The sequence below is a fragment of the Gasterosteus aculeatus genome, chromosome 20 (assembly GCF_964276395.1).
Source record: "Gasterosteus aculeatus chromosome 20, fGasAcu3.hap1.1, whole genome shotgun sequence".
NCBI classification, from domain to species: Eukaryota; Metazoa; Chordata; class Actinopteri; order Perciformes; family Gasterosteidae; genus Gasterosteus; species Gasterosteus aculeatus.
Genome location: NC_135707.1, coordinates 6024697 through 6043727, shown reverse-complemented (window position 1 = coordinate 6043727; position 19031 = coordinate 6024697). Strand labels below are relative to the sequence as shown.

The 19031-nt window shown below is 45.0% G+C and overlaps 2 protein-coding genes and 1 long non-coding RNA gene across 10 annotated transcripts; 2 read left to right on the top strand and 1 right to left on the bottom strand.

Annotated features, from left to right (window-relative positions):
* Positions 1-478: 478 nt before the first annotated feature.
* LOC144389524 (uncharacterized) lies at positions 479-4830 on the bottom strand. Its single transcript, XR_013453636.1, has 2 exons — positions 4305-4830; positions 479-1166 (listed from the first exon to the last, which is right to left on the bottom strand). It is a non-coding gene; the product is annotated as an uncharacterized LOC144389524 (long non-coding RNA).
* On the top strand, positions 4605-9478 carry LOC120810299 (myelin-associated glycoprotein-like). 5 transcript variants are annotated; one of them, XM_078094694.1, is made up of 10 exons: positions 4605-4742; positions 5319-5405; positions 5597-5962; positions 6055-6351; positions 6759-7016; positions 7104-7367; positions 7602-7895; positions 7983-8082; positions 8227-8284; positions 8592-9478. In XM_078094694.1, the coding sequence occupies exons 2-10, from the start codon at positions 5360-5362 to the stop codon at positions 8796-8798; spliced, it is 1890 nt and encodes a 629-aa protein (XP_077950820.1). In that variant the 5' UTR covers positions 4605-4742; positions 5319-5359; the 3' UTR covers positions 8799-9478. The 5 variants fall into 5 exon arrangements, with proteins under 5 accessions (XP_077950820.1, XP_077950823.1, XP_077950822.1 ...); XM_078094697.1 differs by lacking the exon at positions 7602-7895; XM_078094695.1 differs by lacking the exon at positions 4605-4742 and having other exon boundaries at positions 4817-5405; positions 7992-8082.
* A 1697-nt stretch (positions 9479-11175) lies between these two features.
* On the top strand, positions 11176-18175 carry LOC120810294 (myelin-associated glycoprotein-like). 4 transcript variants are annotated; one of them, XM_078094690.1, is made up of 11 exons: positions 11176-11310; positions 13921-14007; positions 14189-14557; positions 14650-14946; positions 15259-15516; positions 15606-15872; positions 16222-16488; positions 16587-16880; positions 16971-17061; positions 17251-17314; positions 17828-18175. In XM_078094690.1, the coding sequence occupies exons 2-11, from the start codon at positions 13962-13964 to the stop codon at positions 18032-18034; spliced, it is 2160 nt and encodes a 719-aa protein (XP_077950816.1). In that variant the 5' UTR covers positions 11176-11310; positions 13921-13961; the 3' UTR covers positions 18035-18175. The 4 variants fall into 4 exon arrangements, with proteins under 4 accessions (XP_077950816.1, XP_077950815.1, XP_077950818.1 ...); XM_078094689.1 differs by lacking the exon at positions 11176-11310 and adding an exon at positions 13244-13358; XM_078094692.1 differs by lacking the exons at positions 11176-11310; positions 15606-15872 and having other exon boundaries at positions 13252-14007.
* The last annotated feature ends 856 nt before the right edge of the window (positions 18176-19031 follow it).

Here is a 19031-nt window from a genome sequence, read left to right as displayed (position 1 = left end):
GACCACCCAGGGGGTCGTAACACACGTGACAGGTGGCCGTGTCAAAAGCATTGCAAGTAAACAGACAAAGACAACAAAGTGTTGCGTTTAGATCCCTCATTAAGTTGTTACACCTTTGCCAATTTGTTAAATTGCCTTGCAAATAAATGCTTTGCTATTTGTTAAAATCCAAATTCTTTCATGTAATGATTTTTCATATGTCATTTATATCAGCTCACACAAACACTTCAACCATTTGTTCTTGGCCCGGCTCCTCAGTCACATTTTACAACCCATCGTGGCCCGCGAGTTAAAAAGTTTGCCGACCCCTAGACCTGTCCTAGGAGGGTACTGCAAGCTAGACTATTATGCAGCTGTAGACACAACACAGGGGGTCCCTGGGCCTGAGAAGGGAAGAAAAGGAGTTTAATATGGCTATTAAATGTGACTAAAACTAGACTAAAACTAATTACATTTTAGTCTAGTTTTCGTCGACGAAAACTAGACTAAAACTAAGAAGGATTAAAATGACTAAATGTGACTAAAACTAATATGCATTTTTCGTCTAAAGACTAAGACTAAATCAAAAATAGCTGCCAAAATTAACACTGTATCAGTGTTGAATATAGTGATAAATTGAACAGCTCTTCATTTGATCAATTATTCGTGGAGAGAAGCTATATTAGTTGTCTTTTGCTATTAAAAATGATAAACAATACAAATCAAATCACAAAAGTTTTTCCAGTAATTTCCAGCCTAATATAAGTGTTTATTGTGCATTAACCTGGCTGATGTTGTGATGTTAAAGCAGTCATGAGAGATGAATAGATGTTCCTTTGTTTGCATTTTCTTTCCATCTTTCATAGATTAATATTTCTTACCGTTGCAATGTCTGTGTTTTCCTACTTTCTATTCTTCCCATTTTCTTGCAGTAGTCCGTCTTATAGTCTTGTGATTTGTATAACATTCAACAATTACTAGTTATTTGTTCAGTGTTGAGTGCGCTGTTGTTGTCAAATGGTGTTTTAAACAAATGTCTTATTGCACATTCTTCTGAGAAATTAGGGATGAAGGAACATTTATTATTTTTGTTTGAAAAAATAAAAGTTTTCGTATTCCTCCAAAAATATGAGTCATAAAACTGATCCAACACACTCTGACATCGGTGTCACCTTCTTTCATTTGGTCTTATTTGTCACGGTGTGGTTTCACTTCCTGTTGTATTTTGTAGTTTTCTGCCACTCGTGTCCCCGGGTAACTTCACTTCCTGCCTTGTCCCGTCATCCCCTGTGATCGTCTAATAGTTTCCACCTGTGTCCAATCACCTGCACCTCCCTTGTGTATTTAAGCCATGTGTCTCCTGTGTCACTTGTCGCGTCATTGTCTTTAGCCACGCATGTCCTGTCTTTGTCTTGGATGCCCATAGTTTCATGCCTGAGTGTTTTTGCCCCTTGGATTTTGGACCATTGACTATTAAAGTCCTCTGTGTTCCTGTTGAACTCTGCGTCTGAGTCCTGCCTCCCACCCGCAACCTTGACAGAATGACGCGACCAAGAAAGGACTCAGCAGAGTTTTTTCCCTTGGACGAGTTCAGGGGAACCCGTCTGGCAATGGGCGGTCCACGGAGTCTCCAGCGGGCTGCCCGTAGTGGGGGAACGGTCCTCCCGGGGGTTCCAGCTGGGTACTTGTACTACTCCGTCTCCCCATCTGGAGCCCTCAGTAGGCATCTGGGTCACCATCCGCCGCCCACCACATGGTCCCCAGAGGAGGCGGCCATTTCGTGGTCGTCTGGCGGCGATTCGCACTGGGAGCGGGTAATGGACCTTGCGGTCCGACTACAGGCCACCTATGCTCCCCACGCTCGGCCGCAGCGCACAATGTCCAGCGCTGGGCCGCAGCGACGTTCCGACCCCGCTCGGTCGCAGCGCAAGATGTCCCGCGCTGGGCCGCAGCAGATTCCCGTCCCGGCCTCCCGACCCAAGCCCATGACCCCCGAGCCAGTGCCACGATCCATGCCCCCGACCCCCGAGCCAGTGCCACAATCCATGCCCCCGACCCCCGAGCCAGTGCCACGATCCATGCCCCCGACCCCCGAGCCAGTGCCACGATTCATGCCCCCGACCCCCGAGCCAGCGCCACGATCCATGCCCCCGGTACCAGCACCACGTTCCATGCCCCCGACCCGACCAGTTCCGGCGCCACGTTCCATGCCCCCGACCCGACCAGATCCGGCGCCACGTTCCATGCCCCCGACCCGACCAGTTCCGGCGCTACGTTCCATGCCCCCGACCCGACCAGTACCGGCCCCACGTTCCATGCCCCCGACCCGACCAGTACCGGCCCCACGTTCCATGCCCCCGACTCGGCCAGTCCCCGCTCCGAGACTCTCAGCCATGACCCCGACGCCCCCAGTCCCCGCTCCGAGACTCATGGCCCCGACGCCCCCAGTCCCCGCTCCGAGACTCATGGCCCCGACGCCCCCAGTCCCCGCTCCGAGACTCATGGCCCCGACGCCCCCAGTCCCCGCTCCGAGACTCATGGCCCCGACGCCCCCAGTCCCCGCTCCGAGACTCATGGCCCCGACGCCCCCAGTCCCCGCTCCGAGACTCATGGCCCCGACGCCCCCAGTCCCCGCTCCGAGACTCATGGCCCCGACGCCCCCAGTCCCCGCTCCGAGACTCATGGCCCCGACGCCCCCAGTCCCCGCTCCGAGACTCATGGCCCCGACGCCCCCAGTCCCCGCTCCGAGACTCATGGCCCCGACGCCCCCAGTCCCCGCTCCGAGACTCATGGCCCCGACGCCCCCAGTCCCCGCTCCGAGACTCATGGCCCCGACGCCCCCAGTCCCCGCTCCGAGACTCAGGCTCCCTCCCTCCCATCCCATGGTCCTCTCCCACCCTCCCGTTGGTGATTTGAGGGCCGTCTGGGATCCGGCCCTTGAGGGGGGGGCTATGGGGTGGGTTATGGGGGGGCTGAGCCGCCGCCGACTGCGGAGGTGTTCCGTGTCCCCGAGCTGGAGCCGACTACGGAGGTGTTCCGTGTCCCCGAGCTGGAGCCGACTACGGAGGTGTTCCGTGTCCCCGAGCTGGAGCCGACTACGGAGGTGTTCCGTGTCCCCGAGCTGGAGCCGACTACGGAGGTGTTCCGTGTCCCCGAGCTGGAGCCGACTACGGAGGTGTTCCGTGTCCCCGAGCTGGAGCCGACTACGGAGGTGTTCCGTGTCCCCGAGCTGGAGCCGACTACGGAGGTGTTCCGTGTCCCCGAGCTGGAGCCGACTACGGAGGTGTTCCGTGTCCCCGAGCTGGAGCCGACTACGGAGGTGTTCCGTGTCCCCGAGCTGGAGCCGACTACGGAGGTGTTCCGTGTCCCCGAGCTGGAGCCGACTACGGAGGTGTTCCGTGTCCCCGAGCTGGAGCCGACTACGGAGGTGTTCCGTGTCCCCGAGCTGGAGCCGACTACGGAGGTGTTCCGTGTCCCGGAGCCGACGGCGACAACCGCGGAGGTGTTCCGTGTCCCGGAGCCGACGGCGACAACCGCGGAGGTGTTCCGTGTCCCCGAGCCGACGGCGACAACCGCGGAGGTGTTCCGTGTCCCCGAGCCGACGGCGACAACCGCGGAGGTGTTCCGTGTCCCCGAGCCGACGGCGACAACCGCGGAGGTGTTCCGTGTCCCCGAGCCGACGGCGACAACCGCGGAGGTGTTCCGTGTCCCCGAGCTGCCGCCGCCGACCCCTGAGGTTTCCCGTGTCCCCGAGCCTGCCATTCTAGAGACGTTCCATGCCCTGCAGTCGCCGCTCCGGAGCCGGCTTGACCGCCCGCCGGGCCGACCCCCAGAGGCCCCCCGCTCGTCTGGCCACCCGCCGGGCCGCCCGCCAGAGTTTCCCGGGTGGTCCGACCAACGTCTCTGGTTTCCCTGCCCCCCCACCCCTTGTTTTGCTCTAGTGTGAGCCGCCTGGAAGTCGGTCCTTGAGGGGGGGGTACTGTCACGGTGTGGTTTCACTTCCTGTTGTATTTTGTAGTTTTCTGCCACTCGTGTCCCCGGGTAACTTCACTTCCTGCCTTGTCCCGTCATCCCCTGTGATCGTCTAATAGTTTCCACCTGTGTCCAATCACCTGCACCTCCCTTGTGTATTTAAGCCATGTGTCTCCTGTGTCACTTGTCGCGTCATTGTCTTTAGCCACGCATGTCCTGTCTTTGTCTTGGATGCCCATAGTTTCATGCCTGAGTGTTTTTGCCCCTTGGATTTTGGACCATTGACTATTAAAGTCCTCTGTGTTCCTGTTGAACTCTGCGTCTGAGTCCTGCCTCCCACCCGCAACCTTGACATTATTTGAGGTTTCTTAACGCTACCGACTGTTTCTTTAATGTCTGCACGTTGCTGCAACAGTCGACAATATTTATACGACACTATTCTTTTCCTTCGATTTAGATAAATATTCATTATCTTTATCCTTAACTGAACTATATTTAAATACAATACATGTAGAGTTTTGTTTTCATTCTCTTCCTCTTTATTTAGACAGGAACATTTTTTTGAAGAACAAGATGGTTTGTATGTGGAAGTCATTTAAGTTATTGTGCTGGTTGCCACTCCCCATGGAACCACCCCACACTTCAATACTGATGAAACCTTTATTTAGCTGCACAGAATCAAGTATCAGTGTTTACTGATCAAGTCAGGAGTTTTCTCTTTAAATCTCGAATACGTTGCATTTTTCTGAAAATAAATACGTTGTATGCTGATCACCGTTCTTGGCTTTAAGGTAAGAATAACATTTCAGAAAACTCAAATGATTGGAAGCTGTAAAAATGTTTTTTCTTTCTTGTTGATCCAGTAGATCTGTATAAGAACTCATGGATGTCAAATCCAGTCTGCTTAAGTATTTTAAATATTTAACATTCACTAGATTTGCATTAATATAATTTATTCATGTAAGGTCTTATCTCTGTCAATTAATCTTCAGAATACGCTATGCAACACAGAACAAAATGTTTTAATCAATATTTAAACAAATTAAAGACCGAAAACTAAAATATAACTAGCAGTTCTGGTAAGAGGAAGTTGGTTGATTTTTTTAGTGGTTCTGAATTAGCAGTAAATATCTTCCCTGTTTGACTCCTCAGTTGATCAATAATCAGTGGATAAGCTATAAAAGTTCTACTCTGCTGTTAAAATTGTAAAAAATACAAACACCAGGGATTGTTTGATAAACTCTTTTTGTTTGTGTGATCAAATTAATTTAATTTCCAGTGTAAAAAAACATTTCTCAAGAATCACCTTGCTGATATTGTGATGGTAAAACAGACATTAGAGATGAATAGATCTCCTTTGTGTGCAGCACAGCATCTCTCTGTAGGCGCATCGACCTGACAGGAAAGCATGGCAGGTGCTGCCCAGCTTCTCCTGCTGTGCTGCCTCCTGCAAGGTAGAGTTTCACACATTTAACTGCTTTTAATGTGGTCTTATGAAAGTGCTCACAAATAGTGAAAAAATTAGCTTTTTGTTTCGTTTTTCCTTTAAATCTTTCTATTGGGACATTTACTTGCATACTTTTTGGCGAAAAACCTTTTTTGTTTAACATGGAAGATATTTATATTGATGCAATTGTTTTATCAGGTAGTTTATGCGAGAACTGGGGAACCTTCATTCCTGAGAGACTGGAGGGACTCAGTGGGTCCTGTGTGATGATCCCCTGCAGTTTCAGCATTCTCTCAGAGTATGATACAAAGCTACAGGATGATGATACCTGTATAGCCAAATGGATCACAGGCTCTACGAGAGGGCCAACGGTGTTCAACTCGGGCCTCACTGCAAACAGAAACACTCTGCAAGGAAACCTGACGGGAAACCTGCGTGCAAAGAATTGCACCACCGTCTTCCACAACATGTCGCCACAAGATAATAACAAATATTACTTCAGACTGGAGTGTAAGAGCCCTTTCAAGTTCATCCTAAATAAAAACGTCCAGATCACCATCACAGGTTTGTGTAACACCCTGTTACTCTCACATATGTAAAACTGACATCCTCAGGTTTCTCTCTTGAAGCTTCCCTGTTGTTTATTCACTCCTCAGATTCACTTCCTAAACCGTCCATAACTCCACCCCCGGTCGAGGTGGAGGAAGGAGATCCAGTGAGGTTGGAGTGCTCGGCTGTAGCTCCCTGCCCCCTTCTTCCCCCGGCTCTCACTTGGACCCCTGCTATCGGTGACGTTAAGGAGAACCAACAAAGTGCATCCGTGACCTCCGTTCTGAACTTCACTGCTTCCCGCCTCCACAACGGACAGAGGTTACAGTGCTCTGCTCTCTACAGACGACAGGCTGGACACAGTGACCTTCAGTATGAAAATAATCTGACCCTCCACATTCTTTGTGAGTACGATTCTGCTGCTTAAAATGTTTTGTTATGTCTTGTTTATATAATATGACATTTAAAAAGCCCATCGTCTTTTCACATCTTCATTTCAGCTTGTTTCTGTTTACAACTGCCGACTCAATGAAATTATTTTTTTATTTTTCAAAGGATTTGGACTAAGACGCATTTGGGTTGAAAAGGCTTAAATCGCTTTTTTTCTTCATTTCATGTGTCTTAAAGGCATATTTTCATATTGCGGAGTATTTAATTTGGTGTTTAGCACTAGATGAGAAGATTCATACCTTTGTCATATCACTCATGAATAAGATGTTTCAGCAGCAGCTGGTTATTGTTGTCACAAGGAAACAAAATCCATCTACCAGCAGGTCTTGAGCTCAGTAGATTTGCTAAAATCCTCTTCCAGATCCCCCAAACAACACGTCAGTCAGCCACTCGGGTCCCGTGATAGAGGGCACCTCGGTCAACTTGACCTGCAGCACCGACGCAAATCCGGCCGTGGACGAGTTCACCTGGTACAAAGTGGATGGAGGTCAGGTGGTGGCAGTGGGTTTCCACGCTTTGCTCTCCACTAACGTCTCAGAGACGGACAGCAGGTTCTTCTGCCAAGTCAGTAACAGATATGGAAGCCAGAACTCGTCCACCACTCAGATAGACGTACATTGTGAGTCAGAGTGCGACAGAAACACAGATGGCAAATATCCACTGTCACCATGGACTGAACCCATACGTGTGCGTGCTTTTTTTACAGTTCCTCCCAAGGGAACCACAGTCATTGTCCAACCCGACGGTCCCATACTGGAGGGCGTCTCCGTTTCTCTGCTCTGTAAGAGCCGTGCGAACCCCCCCGTGACCAACTACACCTGGTACAAAGATGATGAGGGGAAGGAGGAGGAGCCTGGGTCGAGCTTGAATCTGGGCGCCGTGGACCCGAGCCACAGCGGTCTCTACCGCTGTAAGGCCAGAAACGATCTGGGGGAGGATCAGTCAGCAGCGATCCAGCTGGACATTCAGTGTGAGTTGATTTTCCACAGCAAAGACTTTGAATTACAAACAACACGAGTGTAAGTTTCCAGTGGGTTCATGTGCTGAATGTAGATCTGCTGTTTACACACATTCTGAAGAATCACTCTGAGCTCACCAGTATTGATGTGAGGATCATTCATCTGTTGTTGAATTTAAACATTTATTGTTCCCAACACGTTTGACCAAGCATGCACAAAAAGGCCAATTATCTTCTGTGTCTCAGTTGCTCCACAGATTCTTCCTTCTTCACGCTGTGTCAGCATTGGTTCCCTGATACGATGTGACTGTAACAGCCAGGGGAACCCTCCTCCCTCCCTTTTTTGGGAATTGCCTGGGAAGGCTGTCGATCACTCTGTCATCCCAACCAGGGAAGTTCCCCTTGGGAGTTTGGTTATGTGGAGCCAAATCACCGTGAACTATTTGGACGAAGACGTGCTCTCTCTAGTCTGTCTTAGTAACAACTCTGTGGGCTCCGATCGCTTTGTATTCAGCGTGTCCTCCACCAACACTACGCCAGGTACAGAGATATATGAGGATATTTTACTTTGTATAATAAGTCTATCTCTGGTTTTACTGACTCATATGAATTGTGGGGACTTTTCAGGCTTTTCAGGCCTCCATCCTTTGTCTCTATTAATCGGCTCTTTGGTGGGAGCCATCGGGACGCTGCTGGTGTGTGGGCTCATGTTACTGTTCTTCTTCAGGTGAGCAACAGGAAAAGACAGCAGCTGATACTGTTGATGCTAAACTCTCCAAAGGTCATTCTGGGACAAAATGAGACAAATACTCATGAATCAATACCTGAGTTTGCTCAGCTGATTGCTGTTGCTTGTTTGTTTTTGTTGCAGAAAAGGAAAAATACGTCTTTCAACAAAGAAGAGATCGCAGGACAACGTTGTAGTTGAGGTGAGTTTACGTCCTACGAACACGCAGATTCATAAAAACAAGAACCTTCACACATCCTCCATCAAGGCAACTCATTAAAAGTACCAGTCAGACATTATAGTAAGTACAACTGCAGTTGAAAGATTCAAGTGTCATGAAAAGTCAGAGTCAAAAAAATCTTAAATACATCTTAAATCATACTACGCTACAAAACTTTCATATAGTACTATGTTATTAAAATGGCATAATTTATTATGTCATAAAATGTAACGACAAACGACTATCCCCTCTTCTCCATTACTGAAGCAGCCCTCTTGTTTTCTTCTAGACCAGCTCATCAAAAGTCAGTGTCATTTATGACAACAAAGCCATTCTGGAAGAGAATGAGGAAGAATCTCTTCACTACGCCAGTCTGGACTTTGCTAAACTCAAGGATAATTCAAGGGGTGAGCTCGGGGAAGAGGAGGGCAGAGGCCTGGCCTCTAAGACGTCTGAGTATGCAGAGATCCGTCTGTCCTCCAGAGGAAGCAATTGAGGACACACAGGAAGGAGGAAGAGACGGAGGCTGACGTCCATCAGGGGGAAGGGATGTTGTCATAGGAACAGGACTTTATCGTATCAGCAGAGCTGTGGAGATAGAAACCACACTGCAGGCCTCCTCATGCAACGTGAGTAATGCCTCACACTTGCGGCTTCAAGCTTAGCTCTCAACTTTTTGCCACTTTATTTCATTATCTCGTGTCTCTTTGCTGAAAAATGCACAGCAGGAGAAGCATATCAATGAAAAACATTTAGTGTTCCACCATCCAACAGTAAATGCTGCGTATAAAGTCATTGCTGATGCTCTTCTACGTCACTCACTTCAATAGAGTCACATTTGTCATGTTACTGTTATAATAATACTAATAATAATGTATTTCATTTGTATAGGGCTTTTACAAATGCTCAATGACAGTTGATAGGAAATATTAAATGTTTACATTTAATATTTCAATTCTAGCTTTTGTCTTAAAGCTCTGCTTAGTTATTAATTGAAACCTTTGATGAGAGCTACTTTTGGGAATGTTTTTTAAAGAACTCTAACATAAAAGCTGTTCCTTTGGAAAATATACAGGAGTATTTAACAGATTGTTCCCAGTATTTCAGAAACAAGCCTCAGTAACGCTTAAAGCCATGTCATGTCTTTTGGGTATGTAAATAAATATTTAAAATGGACCAATTTTCCATGCATTCTTTCTTTCATAATCCAGGATCCAGAACAAGTTTAATTTTGTTACTGTTTTGTACTTTACATAGCAACCTCTGCAAAGTCATAAAAAATTATAATTATAGAATTATAATATGAACATGAACATGTAGTAGTGTATAATGTCGCAAAAATATACAGCTTTAGCATAACGCTAAAGTAAACTACAATATGTTGCACTATATGGAATGTTGAAAAAAATTATTAAAAAGGTCTTTGTATTTTCTGTGGTTAGTGTAGTATTTAAGAAAAGTCCGGTATAAAATGTCAAAAAGTACGAAGGTCATCATTAGTGTTACGGTTTCAGAACCGCCACCTCCGCATTCCCGCTATCCATTGCGCAATCGTCACCCTGTCACTTAGACACTCAAGGCCTCATGTGTTTTCCATCCTGGTAACGAGCTGGCTGCGTGTGGACGCTGCACACCTGCATCCAGTTTCCAATCCTCACCAGAGCTTTCAAGTACCCTGCTTTTCCCACCGCTACTATATATATATATATATATATATATATATATATATATATATATATATATATATATATATATATATAGTATATATATATATATATATATATATATATATAGTATATATATGTATATGGTTTTGGGGTTTTGGCTCGTCTGCAGCGGGAGAGAGGGGGGAGTGGCTCAGGGAACGGTGCCAGGTGGGAGCAATTCATGTCTTTTTAAGAGCAGTGAGAGCGGCGGCGCGAGAGGGAGAGACGAGGAGACTTCACTGCTCTGTGTGTGAAACTGTCAATAAAAACTGTTATATTGCACCCTGCCGTGTCGTGCTGACTCTGCGCCCCCGAGTACCTACATCATGACAGTAAGTTATATGTAGGTAATATAATTTAAAATACCAGCAAGTGCTTCCTACTGCATGTGCAGTTCATGGCAGTCATAGGGACTTATGAGAATTGGTGGAATCTGGAATGTGGGAAGTGATTTATAGAGGAAAGGTCAGTGGGGCAGCGATTGTGCTTTTGGACGGGTTTCTTATGACAGGATATTGAGGTGATTGTGGACACATGGGATGGGGCATGAAATTATTATTGATTTTTATTGAGAAACACAACTTTCTCCACAGTATTGGGGTTGAGTCGGTTTCTTTTTGTAGATACTGTTTCCCCTGCCTTAGAAAAAAGGCGCTCACACAGCACGGATGAGGCAGGAATGCTCATAAGATTACGTGCTAATACAAATAGATGTGGGTACACATGTTTGTGTTTAACCCAATATTTTAGCGGGTCTTCACTCCGTGGAATGTTTGATTCAGCCAAATATCTAGTGGTCTCCACAATAAAAATAAACATCCATAATCACACAATACAAATGACAGACTTTGCCTGCCTATTGCCAACCTTGTTCGTGGAAATCAAATTGAAGTGCTCCCACATCTCGGAGCAACCTCTTTGCCACAGGTTCCATTGTAAATTTGCTCTTTGCTACTACTACAACAACATTGACTTTGATTGTATCAAACCGACAAGCCCGAACCCTGTTTCCAGCCCATTGAATCAAATCGAAGCGGTCACGTGACTGTGCGCCGGAACGAAGCTTCAGACGTCACTGATCACGTGATCAGCAGCGAACAAACCAAGCACCGATACATTTGCTTCGCCTTGCACTGGTTCATATTTCGACACAAGCTTCGAAGCAGGAGGGTCGGAGGTAACAACACTACAGATCTGCAGTTGCCTATCGCCAACCGTTACCACTCGTCTGGATTATTGTTTTGGCGACCAATTTACACACGCCGGGACGCTCACGACTCTTCCGGATCCAGATGTATAAATGTATAGTAAGATTAACTGGACTTTCAGACCATTAAAACGCCTAGCAGGGCATTAAGCTTTTCCTGTCTCCTGAGTGTTGCATTTGAGTTCAGAACACAATACAGCCCCAACAATTAGTGTGTTAATCTATGCAATTAATGTGGTAGAGATTAATGCAATAAAATATTTTAATGCAGTTAATGAAACTTTGTTTACTTCCACTCTTCCGGAATAAAACAAAATTGACCCCAGAAACCAATCCGCTGCTGCTGCTGTCAGTTACAGTAGATCGGAGAGAGCGAGGCGGCAGCTAAACAGAGGGAGAGATCTTTTTGCTTTGGAAGGCAAACAAACAGATGTTCTAGGTGCGACATACGGCAGAGAACTGCAGAGGAATTCCTACACGTGTCAAACAGAGTGGCAAATGGACCACTTAAAGCATCGCTATGCTAAGCTATCTGATTCCATCTGACTTCCATCTCAACATGTAATGTTATCCTGCATGGCACACAGTCTGCAGAGGACCACCACCGTGTCCCTAAAGGACCGTGGTTTGAAATCCTTCTGGCTGAATGTGGAGAGAGTTGAATGAGAGTGGAGAGCAAAGTGCACCAGGACAGCAGGAAGAGTCGCTAGTTCAACATGTTCCACCTCCAAGATGATCACATTTGAGTAGTTTTGTGTAAAGTGTGTTGAGAAATTGTCATAAAAAAGTCACGGATTAGTAGCCTATATTAGAATACACCGTATGTTGTAAAAGTCACAATATAGTATGTGAACAAATAAAGTCATGAAGAAGACAATATTTTATGTCCAAGGAAAGTCATAAAGTCATTGACTTCTAAGTTAATAAAAGTTATACAAAAGCCACGGGAAAGCAAATAAAAAGGTCCATGAAAAGGTCCAGAATGGGCCAGTGTGTAAAGAAGAATCTTGGAAACCGATATGACGGTTCATGGAAAATAAATAATGGAAAGGTATTTTGAGAAATAAAACGGTATGAAAAAGTTGTTGTTTGTCAAAATAAATCACAAAAAAGTGTGTTACTTGTTTATTAATAATACTGTTTTCCGTGCATTGATATGTCCAAGTTTGTTTATAAAAAGAAGAGGCCGTTCTCTCTGCTAATAAGTTGGCGGTTATAGGAGCAGAATTCAAAACGTGTAATCAAATGGGACATAATGCATTATTCCATATTTATTATTATTCATAGTTAATGTTATTTAAGGACTGGGAGATGTGTTCCTTAAGTAATTTTGATTGTGCAGACTATATTCAATTAAAACTTTGTGGATACAGCGTTGTGATGCACAACACAACACTTCTTCTTTTGTGATAACAAACAAAACAGATCTGTAGGACTTTGACTTTTCAGGGGGCTTTTGCTTGGGCAATTTAGCATTCAAATCTTCTTCCGCCTTTTCCTGTTTGCTTCTAGAAAAAACAAATAGCATCACGTCTACAACATACTGTGGTGGAAGTTCGACCCAACGCAACGTTTACAATCAAGCAACTCGAGTTTTATAACGCACAGAGACAAAGAGTCAATACTCACACGTACAGATGGGGTTTGTCAGTCTGTGAGACTTTCCATGGACTTTCAATGGATCTAATACAATTCATCCAAGTATCTTATTTTGTCTTAACTTATTTTCTAATTTCATTTGTAATAGTTAGTCAGGGTTCTGACATCTACGGTACTTTGTTCAGAAAAACATCCCAAAATGCACACTGGAAACTTTCTCCGGTAAAGCCTTTATACTTTGCAAACAAAGCATGTTTTATTCTCTTTATTTAGATAGTTAAATAGTTTTGAAGAACAAGATGGTTTGTATGTGGAAGTCATTGTGCTGGTTGCCACTCCCCATGCAAATCTTAAAGAGATCATTCAGACTCGCCACCGGTCTGTTTGTCACTGACCCTTCAATGCTGATAAAAACTTTTTTAGCTGCACAGAATCAAGTATCACTGTTGCATTTACGGATCAAGTCAGGAGTTTTCTCTTTAAATCTTGAAAACGTATTTTTCCGAAAATACATCGTATGCTGATCACCGTTGTTGGCTTCATGGTAAGAATACAATTTCAGAAAACTCAAATGTTTGAAAGCTGTAAAAATGTTTGTTCTTTCTTGTTAGTTGATCCAGTAGATCTGTATAAGAACTCAAGGAGGTCAAATCCAGTCTGCTAAAAGTGTCGCACTCGATTTGCATTCATCTAACATGCTAAATATAATTTATCAATTTTATGTCTTTTTTTTCCTATTTAACTTTTCAAATCATGTTATGACACGCAGTACAAAACGTCATTTGTTTTAACAAGTAACAGACAGAAACAAATATATAACTTGCAGTTGGTTGATGTGTTTAGTGGCGCCATATTGGTGGTAAATATCTTCCTGTTTGCCTCAGTGGAGAGAAGCTGTAAAAGTTATTCTCCGCTGTTAAACATGATAAATGATGAATGAAGTTAGGGGGTTTGGGTTGCAGCCAGGGATTTTTTGATAACGTCTTCATCTTTGTGCGATAAACAAACACATTTTCTGCTTATAGCAGTGTTTATTGTGCATCACCTTGCTGATATTGTGATGGTAAAACAGACATTAGAGATGAATAGATCTCCTTTGTGTGCAGCACAGCATCTCTCTGTAGGCGCATCGACCTGACAGGAAAGCATGGCAGGTGCTGCCCAGCTTCTCCTGCTGTGCTGCCTCCTGCAAGGTAGAGTTTCACACATTTAACTGCTTTTAATGTGGTCTTATGAAAGTGTTCACAAACAGTGAAAAAAATGTTTTGATTGTTTAATTTTTCATTTTAATCATTAATTGGGACATTTACTGTGCTACTTGATTTTTTTTGTTAAAGATTGCAGGAATTTATGTTGGTGCAATTGTTTTATCAGGTGGTTTATGCCAGAACTGGGCAAGCTTCATGCCTCAGAGCCTGGAGGGACTCAGTGGGTCCTGTGTGATGATCCCCTGCACTTTCAGCATTGGCCTAGGATTTGATCAATACCTGGATGATACCTGTGTAGCCATTTGGAGCACAGGCGGGCCGTTTGGTCAAACGGTGTTCAACTCTGGTCTCACTGGACAAAGTACAAACGGAAACATTCTGCAAGGAAACCTAACGGGAAACCTGCGTGCAAAGAATTGCACCACCGTCTTCCACAACATGTCGCCAAAAGATAAAAACACATATTACTTCAGAGTGCAGTGTAACAACAAGTTGAAGTACAGCTTTCCAACAAACGTCCAGATCACCATCACAGGTTTGTGTAACACCCTGTTACTCTCACATATGTAAAACTGACATCCTCAGGTTTCTCTCTTGACGTTCCCCTGTTGTTTTTTCACTCCTCAGATTCACTTCCTGAACCGGCCATAACTCCACCCCCGGTCGAGGTGGAGGAAGGAGATCCAGTGAGGTTGGAGTGCTCGGCTGTAGCTCCCTGCCCCCTTCTTCCCCCGGCTCTAACTTGGACCCCTGCTATCGGTGACGTTAAGGAGAACATACAAAGTGCATCCGTGACCTCCGTTCTGAACTTCACTGCTTCCCGCCTCCACAACGGACAGAGGTTACAGTGCTCTGCTCTCTACAGACGACAGGCTGGACACAGTGACCTTCAGTATGAAAATAATCTGACCCTCCACATTCTTTGTGAGTACGATTCTGCTGCTTAAAATGTTTTGTTATGTCTTATTCATATAAGATGACATGTAAAAAGCCCATCGTCTTTTCACATCTTCATTTCAGCTTGTTGAAGTAAGGTGCATTTGTGTTGTTGGGGATATTTTTATTTTATGGAGTATTTAATTTGGTGTTTAGCACTAGATGAGAAGATTCATACCTCTGTCATATCACTCATGAATAAGAAGTTTCAGCAGCAGCTGGTTATTGTTGTCACAAGGAAACAAAATCCATCTACCAGCAGGTCTTGAGCTCAGTAGATTTGCTAAAATCCTCTTCCAGATCCTCCAAACAACACGTCAGTCAGCCACCAGGGTCCCGTGATAGAGGGCACCTCGGTCAACTTGACCTGCAGCACCGACGCAAATCCGGCCGTGGACGAGTTCACCTGGTACAAAGTGGATGGAGGTCAGGTGGTGGCAGTGGGTTTCCACGCTTTGCTCTCCACTAACGTCTCAGAGGCGGACAGCAGGTTCTTCTGCCAAGTCAGTAACAGATATGGAAGCCAGAACTCGTCCACCACTCAGTTAGACGTACAGTGTGAGTCAGAGTGCGACAGAAACACAGATGGCAAATATCCACCGTCAACATGGACTGAACACATACGTGTGCGTGCTTTTTTTGTACAGTTCCTCCCAAGGGAACCACAGTCATTGTCCAACCCGACGGTCCCATACTGGAGGGCGTCTCCGTTTCTCTGCTCTGTAAGAGCCGTGCGAACCCCCCCGTGACCAACTACACCTGGTACAAAGATAATGAGGAGGAGGAGGAGGAGGAGCCTGGGTCGAGCTTGAATCTGGGCGCCGTGGACCCGAGCCACAGCGGTCTCTACCGCTGTAAGGCCAGAAACGATCTGGGGGAGGATCAGTCAGCAGCGATCCAGCTGGACATTCAGTGTGAGTTGATTTTCCACATGTTCCTAACCCGAGACTCAGTCAGTGTCCTGACCGTGGACAGTGACCTATCGTTGAGTTGCGTGACCAAACATCAAAGTCCCTTCTATGTCAGCAGTTCGGCAACTCAGAGCCTTGTTCCTCGCGTCTGCTGCTGTGGATTTTGTTCCGTTTTGTATTGAGATTTCAAGATGATGAAAATGTTCTCTCCCCCTTTGTTTTTCTCTACATGCTAAACATTTGGCTTATCGTTCTCATTGCATTGTAGAATCCATTAATAGTTCTCAACACGATGTATTTCCATTTAATTAACAAAAACCTCGGATGACTGACCTGGACCCTCTCCTTTCAGATCCCCCTCAGAACACCTCGGTGTCAGTCGACCCCTCTGGTCCGGTGCCGGATGGCAGCTCCGTCACTCTGACCTGCACCAGCGTCGCCAATCCAGCAGCAGCCAACTTCAGCTGGTTCAGAGTTGCCGGAGGAGAGAAGGAGCTGATAAGCTCCGAGCGAGACTTCACTTTCAACGTGACCAAACTCTCGCACGACCAGTACGTCTGTAAAGCTCTGAATGTCCACGGAGACGATGACTCAGAGCTCATCAGTATTGATGTCACATGTGAGGATCATTTATCTGTTGTTGAATTTAAACATTTATTGTTCCCAACAAGTTTCACCAAGCATGCACGAAAAGGCCAATTATCTTCTGTGTCTCAGTTGCTCCACAGATTCTGCCTTCTTCACGCTGTGTCAGCATTGGTTCCCTGATACGATGTGACTGTAACAGCCAGGGGAACCCTCCTCCCTCCCTTTTTTGGGAATTGGCTGGGAAGGCTGTCGATCACTCTGTCATCCCAACCAGGGAAGTTCCCCTTGGGAGTTTGGTTATGTGGAGCCAAATCACCGTGAACTATTTGGACGAAGACGTGCTCTCTCTAGTCTGCCTTAGTAACAACTCTGTGGGCTCCGATCGCTTCGTATTCAGCGTGTCCTCCACCAACACTACGTCAGGTACAGAGATATGAGGATGTTTTACTTTGTATAATCTGCATCTCTTGTATCTCTCTCTGGTTTTACTGACTCATTGTGGGGACTTTTCAGGCCTCTATCCTTTGTCTCTATTAATCGGCTCTTTGGTGGGAGCCATCGGGACGATGCTGGTGTGTGGGCTCATGTTACTGTTCTTCTTCAGGTGAGAAACATGAAAAGACAGCAGCTGATACTGTTGATGCTAAACTCTCCAAAGGTCATTCTGGGACAAAATGAGACAAATGCTTTTGTGAGGTTGTTGGCTTATAAATATCATTTGATAACTATTGCTTCCACCGGTTAAATACAACTATTTAATAAGAAACTAATAAAAAAAATATATATTTTGTAGAAAAGGAAAAATACGTCTTCCAACAAAGAAGAGATCGCAGAACAACGTTGTAGTTGCTGATGAGGTGAGTTTACGTCCTACGAACATGCAGATGCATTAAAACAAGAACCTTCACACATCTTCCATCAAGACAATTCATTAAAAGTACCAGTCAAATATTTTTTTAACGGCAGTTAAAAGATAGTTGCTTATAAAGGTCAGAGTAAAGTACTTACTATTTTTAATTTTGCTGGTAAGCGTATTATAAAAGCAAAAAGGTCATTGAGGCAGTACTTTAATTTCGAAAATGTAACTGTTCGAGGGTTGCCAGACCTCTGCTGCACATCGGACCTAACAACGCCCCCGAACGGTTTCATTATTGGATGATAAAGTACAGCCTCTCGTACCTTATTGCTTAAGTAAACAACTTGCACTATTGTTGCATATAAGCTTGATGCACTGCCTGTCTTTTCTCTCCCGTGGGGAACTGGTAATAAACATTGTTTTAAATGGAGGTTATGTAATCCAGCTGGGTCTAAGTGTGTAGCGACTATCCCCTCTTCTCCATTACTGAAGCAGCCCTCTTGTTTTCTTCTAGACCAGCTCATCAAAAGTCAGTGTGATTTATGACAACAAAGCCATTCTGGAAGAGTATGAGGAAGAATCTCTTCACTACGCCAATCTGGACTTTGCTAAACTCAAGGATAATTCAAGGGGTGAGCTCGGGGAAGAGGAGGTCAGAGGCCTGGCCTCTAAGACGTCTGAGTATGCAGAGATCCGTCTGTCCTCCAGAGGAAGCAATTGAGGACACACAGGAAGGAGGAAGAGACGGAGGCTGACGTCCATCAGGGGGAAGGGATGTTGTCATAGGAACAGGACTTTATCGTATCAGCAGAGCTGTGGAGATAGAAACCACACTGCAGGCCTCCTTATACAACTTGAGTAATGCCTCACACTCGCGGCTTCAAGCTTAGCTCTCAACTTTTTGACACTTTATTTCATTATCTTGTGTCTCTTTGCTGAAAAATGCACAGAAGAAGCATAGAAATGAAAAACATTTAGTATTCCACCATCCAACAGTAAACGCTGCCTGTAAAGTCACTGCTGATGTTTTTCTACGTCTCTCACTTCAATAGAGTCACATTTGTCATGCTACTGTTTACACATAATATATTTAGTTCTAGCCTTGGTCTTAGAGCTCGCTTGATTTATTAATTAAAACCTTTGAGAGTTTGTTACAACTTTTGGAAATGTCTTTGTAAACTCCATTAATAATTGTGCTTGTTTGTTAAACATAAAATCTGTTCTGTTGGCAGATATACAGGAGTATTTAACAGATTGTTTCAACAGTTTTTCAGAAACAAGCCTCAGTAACGCCATTTAAGGCCATGTCATCTTGTGGTGCTCACAAATTTGGGTATGTAAATAAATATTTAAAATATGAATAATTGCCCATGCATTCTTTCTTTCATGATCCAGTAGCTCATAACATTACCCACTTTCCTTCCAACTTTTTTGTACTTTAGATTGCAACCTCTGCAAAGTCATATAAAAGTAATAATATAGTATTTTGAAAAACATTATAATGTCCTAATTTTAATCCTTATGTTAATAAAAACTCAGAATTTATAGTAAAGTAAAAGTCATCGCACAATAAAGCGATAAAGTACGAGAGGCTGTAATTTATTGTCCAATAATGAAAGAGTTCGGGGGCGTTGTTAGGCCCGATGTGCAGCAGAGGTCTGGCAACCCTCGAACATTTTCGAAATTAAAGTACTGCCTCAATGACCTTCTTGCTTTTA

Coding starts and splice junctions, on each gene's coding strand:
- LOC120810299 (XM_078094693.1), top strand. CDS start 5,360: ATGGCAGGTGCTGCCCAGCTTCTCCTGCTGTGCTGCCTCCTGCAAG. Junction 6,352..6,758: donor TCTGACCCTCCACATTCTTT/GTGAGTACGATT, acceptor ATCCTCTTCCAG/ATCCCCCAAACAACACGTCA. Junction 8,285..8,591: donor AGGACAACGTTGTAGTTGAG/GTGAGTTTACGT, acceptor GTTTTCTTCTAG/ACCAGCTCATCAAAAGTCAG.
- LOC120810294 (XM_078094690.1), top strand. CDS start 13,962: ATGGCAGGTGCTGCCCAGCTTCTCCTGCTGTGCTGCCTCCTGCAAG. Junction 15,517..15,605: donor CACTCAGTTAGACGTACAGT/GTGAGTCAGAGT, acceptor TTTTTTGTACAG/TTCCTCCCAAGGGAACCACA. Junction 17,062..17,250: donor ATGTTACTGTTCTTCTTCAG/GTGAGAAACATG, acceptor TATATTTTGTAG/AAAAGGAAAAATACGTCTTC.